The sequence below is a fragment of the Drosophila guanche genome, unplaced genomic scaffold (assembly GCF_900245975.1).
Source record: "Drosophila guanche unplaced genomic scaffold, DGUA_6, whole genome shotgun sequence".
NCBI lineage: Eukaryota > Metazoa > Arthropoda > Insecta > Diptera > Drosophilidae > Drosophila > Drosophila guanche.
This window is the reverse complement of record NW_022995758.1, coordinates 3,835-9,716: the sequence shown is the minus strand read 5'-3', so window position 1 is coordinate 9,716 and position 5,882 is coordinate 3,835. Positions and strand designations below refer to the sequence as shown.

The 5,882-nt window shown below is 45.3% G+C and overlaps 1 protein-coding gene across 1 annotated transcript; it reads left to right on the top strand.

The window, feature by feature from the left end:
- Positions 1-387: 387 nt before the first annotated feature.
- Positions 388-1,518, top strand: LOC117590498 (bromodomain testis-specific protein-like). The gene has a single exon (XM_034283160.1). The coding sequence runs from the start codon at positions 388-390 to the stop codon at positions 1,516-1,518; it is 1,131 nt and encodes a 376-aa protein (XP_034139051.1).
- The last annotated feature ends 4,364 nt before the right edge of the window (positions 1,519-5,882 follow it).

The following is a 5,882-nucleotide window of genomic DNA, read 5'->3' as shown; positions in this document are numbered from 1 at the left end:
TATAATATGCCTTAAATGGTCGTGCCCGATCCATTGCTTTTGGCTCATATCGATGACTGATATATCGAGAGAGCCGTTTTCATTTGCCATATTATTGGCATTGCTCAACACTGAATATCGATAGCACGCAATGCGTGTATCGATGTGCTTACTTTTTTATCAGCCATCACTAAAACTTTTCAGATGCTTGTTACAAAAAAAAGCAACTGAATAAAAGGTTTAATTAAACCACCATCGAGAAGAAAGGGAATGTTAGTACCCTCTACACTTAAGTTTTTCGGTTGATAGAATGTGGCAATTCGAACAGTCTACGATAAGTCTACCTGTGGCACTTGCCACAGCCATTTGGCCGGTCCAAAATCTAATTGAAATCTCTATTCTCAGACAATGGATGATAGGCGTCGTGAGGACTTTGAGAAAGCTTTAAGCGTGCTCGAAAACCGGCACCCAGGGGAGCAGCGGCCGCCACGGTGCGAGCCCAGAGTGCAGCCGGTAAATGGAATTGTGCAGCCCCCGGTGATGCCGCCACCCAATCGTAAGGGAAGGGTAACCAATTTCTTGTTAAAACTGAGAACCGCTGTGAATGCGTTGTCGCGCAACCCTTCCTCGCTGCACTTTCGCCAAAACGTCGATGCTGTGAAGCTGAAGATCAGGGACTACCACGAAAAAATCGCAAACCCCATGGACCTGAACACAATCAAGAAAAGATTTGAGTACACATACTACTGGGGCGGTGCAGACGTCCTGGAAGACATTCTATTGATTTTCGAAAACTGCAGAGTCTACAACAGACCGGACTCGCCCGTGTTTAAAGCTGCTGTCAACCTGTGCGAGTGCTTTTGGCTGCGCATGGCGAAAATGCAGCAGGAATTGCACAATGAGTGTAGGGCTGAGGCCAAGACCAGGCGTCCGCGGAAGGCAGCCATTTCAAAAACCTCTCCATTGCCGAAGACCCCGCGCCAAGAAAAGGCTGTCATTCCGATGAATACCAAGGTGGAAATCAAGAATGGAAATCAGCCAAAGGCAGACGATCCACTGCCTTCATTTGAGGCCGTTCCCAATCTACATCCGAATCGGCACCATGGCAAACAGTTCACACCCGTGACACCGGCCCGTCGTGGTCGTGGCCGACCTCCAGGGTCGCGAAGTCTGACCCGAGCTGACGCCGATAAAAATGCTGTTATCTCGCACGAATTTCCAGAGCTTCAGCGACCCCCAAACCTTCTTAACAACTACGGAACTCAAGTGAAAATCGACCCACTCCCAGTCGAACCAGTCCTTGATCGACTCAGCATAACGGCTATCCTGATGCCTTTAAATCTGAAGATCAAGCGCACATACAGCCAGACCCTGATCAAGGCTCTACGTTTTTGTGCGGACTTCTGGCCATTCAACAAATCATCGATCTGGATGTATTTTGGAGAAAATCTAGATAATGACTTCCATGATGAGCCTCTGGATTGGGACATACTGGAGACGATGCGGACGAGCAGTTTAAGTGCTGGGACTGGTTTCTGATTAAGTTACACCGAATGCTGCAGAACGCAATGTTCTGCTTCACCGAATGCCCATCGATCCGCAGAGCGACACAGAGGACCTTCGAAAAGGTCGTGGAAATGGTACCTGATTATGAAGAACGCATGGCTCACGTAAAAGCGACGGCTCACGAAGCGGTTCGTTTGAAATTGGACGCCATGACACCATCTCAAAAAGAGGAACTCCTTAAATAACTTGAATTATCCAAGAAAGCAAACAGAAATCATTCCTATTGGTTTTGTAACAGAAATTTGAATAAATAACACAATACGCCATCTAGCGTGTTTGTTGCGAAGTATTCACTGCATGCTTTCTATCGATAGGGTTGTGACAGGGTTTCCGGGGTCACTGGCCGCCTGACCCACTGATTCACTTGCTAGCGACTGTTTTTGGGTTGTAAAGTGAGTGGAGTTTCATTTAAGAGCAGAAAGTCTTGTCTGTCCCCATCGTGTGCCTAGCAGCACGGGACAGACAGTGTGGAGCGTTTTAAAGTCACTGTTTCCCGCATTATTTATGTTTCCGCAACTCTTCGCAACCAGTTCGGAATCAAAATCTCGAAATATAAAGACAATCCATTTTATATCTCTTTCTATGTCGATTTTCAGATATTACATACATGGTCTATAGCAACAATCTTCTGTGAGTATGCACTGTACGTACTTACAATACAATTCCATGTCTTCATGCTACAATTAAATATTTCAATGCTACAAATTTATTTTGCTTATACAAAAAACTCGTTTGCTCCAGGCCATAAGCCCTATGCGCTAATTTGGCGTAAGCATACTCCCGGACTTGGAAGCTCCTTCCAACAATTCTACTCTGTGTATCCAATAGGTAACGGGTAGATCTCGTGTATGTGGCGCTTGTACAATCCTGATTTGGTTTTGATGGTGACTACACGAACTACACCATCAGCGCCAGGATGAACTTGATGTACACGACCCCGAGCCCATTGTCCTGGAGGTATGTTGTCTTCTCCAATTAAGACCAAACTGCCTGGTTGAATGTTTATGCGTACAGAAGACCACTTGCTTCGCTCCTGCAACAACGTCAAATACTCCAGCGACCAGCGTCTCCAAAATGCCTGGTGCACTGCGTCGATTCTTTTCCATCGATTAGTACCAGACAACTTAAAATTGTCTTCATCAACCAACAAAACATTGTGACAACATTGTCACAAAACAGCTCTGCGCTGATCCCACGACGAGTAAAAAATCGTTTGTGTGCGGCTATAAATGCGTTTGTGCTCAGGTCTGACACAAGCTCTAGATTACAAGCCTTGCTCAAAAATAGGCCGCAGACCTCTTTGGTTGAAGTGCATAGCAGTCGAGCGTAGTCGAGTCCAGTACGTTCAAAGGGCTTCACTCCTTGCTGCACTCGGCTTGCTGGTAAGGAACCCATAATTTGCGTAGCTAATATTGGAAGTTGGCGAAAACATGCAATGCAATCCTTACCGTATTGCGAGCAAGTTTTCTAGCACTGATGACCCAAAAACGCTGTCGCACAAAAGCACATAACGCTTGTGCTCCGACATGCGCGTAGTACCTTAATACGGTCAGTACTACAAATACACCATAAAATGCACAATTAATAACAGTCGCTTGGCTCAACTAATATTTTCCTATGCATCTTAGAGATGTCAGCAGTCAATGCGAATCGATAAAACCGGAATCGAGTAAGGGTCTCGAAACAAATCTAGTTGCAACGAGAAGGGACGTGTGAGCCGCTTTTTACGCGTCACAACTTTTATACTCGGCACTCAGTACTACTTCTGCACCTCAGCGGTGTTTTGTCAAATTTTAAATTTTTTCTTCATCTGTCATCTACATCTACAACACTTCTCACACCAACACGCTCCGTTAGCAAGCCGCCCTTCCCTAGACCCACACACTGCAGACTTGTGGCAGAGGCAGCGCCCGCACACAACAAAAAAAACAAATATAAGCTGCGTGACAGGGTGGGTTAAAAGTCGGAAGAGGAAGTGGCATGGGGAGGGCAGAGGCAGGGGCCGGTGCAGCAGAAGCAGAGTGGGAATGAGAGAATATAAAAAGAGCAACAAAACCTGCGAGACAGGGTGGGTTTAGCCACTTGAAATTTCTCCATTGTGGCTATAATAAAGATCCGATCGGATACCAATTTGGTGAACTGGCCATTTCCTACGGAAATTTAGTTTTTAGTTTTGTTTTATCTTCAAAATTGTAGATTTATGTGGTTTTCACCCTTTTGCGGGGACGGAAGGGGGCGTGGCTCATTTTTGAAATACACTGGTTTCAGTGTGAGCATACAGAAGTCTGTATGCAACATTTGGTGGCTCAAGCTTTTATGGTCTATGAGATCCAGGTGCTCAACAAGACGGACGGACAGACGGACGGACAGACAGACATGGCTCAATCGACTCGGCTTTTGATGCTGATCAAGAATATATATAATTTATGGGGTCGGAAACGTTTCCATCTATGTGTTACATACAACCGTTATTCGCACAAATAAAATATACCCTATTAACTTTTCGAGTACCGGGTATAAAAACAGCCATTAAAACCACTGTGGAACAATTTACTTGTTATCTCCTTTTTTAACATGCTTTCCTCCTCCCTTTTCCTCCTCTTCGTCATCAGATAACCGTGCCATTTCCGCCATTGTTGCTTAACCGGAGGGTTCCAGATCCTGACTGTTACTGGTAGTGGCATGTTTCCTTAAAGTACTCGAACGATTTGATATGTTCAAGAGGGTGTTGAGTCTGAGCAACCTGTTTTCCAAAATCTCCATCATAACCTGCCGTTCATCAGCTTTCATAAGTTGCAGCAATTCGGAATCGTTGCGTCTGCATTGAAGGAGAGCCTCATTTAATATGGATATAACTTTGGGGGAGAATTTCGTTATGCTTAAGTCCATTCTGCCTTTTTTCATAGTGACTGGCACATTATGTTGCAACGCTATATGCATGACAGTCTGTAGCTCATGCGATGTCAAATCATCCAAGTTGCTGTCCCACAACTAGCAGTTGCATTCATTGCTGCAGTCACCAAGTGTATCAACATAGATAATTATATCGGGTGGCTGAAGGTAGTGCATCAGCTGCGTTTTGCCCAGAATTTTTGTGATTATCCGCAATGAATCATCCTCTTCATAGGGCTCTGTCTCAATATCCGTAGGATCAGAGACAAGCTCTGGTGTCACATGCACACACACATTCATAGGCTCTGTTGGAATCGGCTACACATGTAACGACGGGGTATCGTGGGGGACACATATTAAATTTAAATGTACTCACAAAAAAGGTGTACTCTTACCATTGCTTAAGAAGATCGATATTATTGATTTTATTAGAGTTGATTGCAAAATAAAGTTATTCGGAATAAACTTTCTCGTATTAAATGTCTGGTTTAGAAAAAAAGTGTTGAACGTTCAAAAGCAAATTCGTGAGTTTTTTAATACGGAGACAGTACTACAGGATCTCTACGCTTCCGTTGCTAAGAAAAGGTTGGCAACTCAACACAAAACAAAACACGATGTAAGCTTTTCCAACACTAGAACACATCGAATTGGGAGTGGCTTAAACACTTGCTAAAAATTTGACGGAGAAATCTATTCCATCCATAGCAGAGAGAATGAACAATCAAGCAGAGCCCTTGGCTTTGATTTTTGAATTTCTTATTTCGCTAAGGTCGAAAGGAAGGAGTCGATTACCGTCCATGGAGGCATTCCTTATTCTCAGTTACTGACGCCCGCCCGAGACCTGCTAATAAAAACAAATCTACGCCACAACAAAAAGCTCACTCTGCCTTGGGGTGAAAGGAAAGGACCTAACCTTACCCAGCAAAAAAGCGACCAATAAAAATCCAAGAATGGAAACCGTCGTTGGTAAGTGGGGACTTCTGGACTACGGCTTGCGGATCGCCACGGGTCTTAGTGGTGAGATGGCACAGCTTCTCTTCTGGAGACAGCCTCGGAAAGCCTCCCCTGCGAAAACTTTAACATCATTACCCTGGGACTTCTGGGCGGTCAATTTGGGCAATGCGGTCAGGATACGTGACGAGTATCGTGAGTTAGCACTCGCCGTACATATCTTGTAGTTGTATTTGGTCTTCCGGAGCCTCGCCCATCATTGCCACCGAACTGGCTTCAAACTCCGCATCCACCTTTGCCCACAAGATCTGCAAATGGTCTCGGCGGACCTGAGTGATCTCGGAGGATGGTGTGCTGGTCCAGGGGGTGGTGAGCCGCGCTTCCATGGCGGTCAGCCTATCGATGGATGCCACAAACTTTGCCCGTGCGGAGGTGACGGTTGACTGGACCATTGGAAAGGTGTGGCGAGGACTGTTCGAATTATAGTGAGGATG

Bases quoted from the DNA above. Each gene is read 5' to 3' on its own strand.
- LOC117590498 (XM_034283160.1), top strand. From the start codon at position 388: ATGGATGATAGGCGTCGTGAGGACTTTGAGAAAGCTTTAAGCGTGCTC.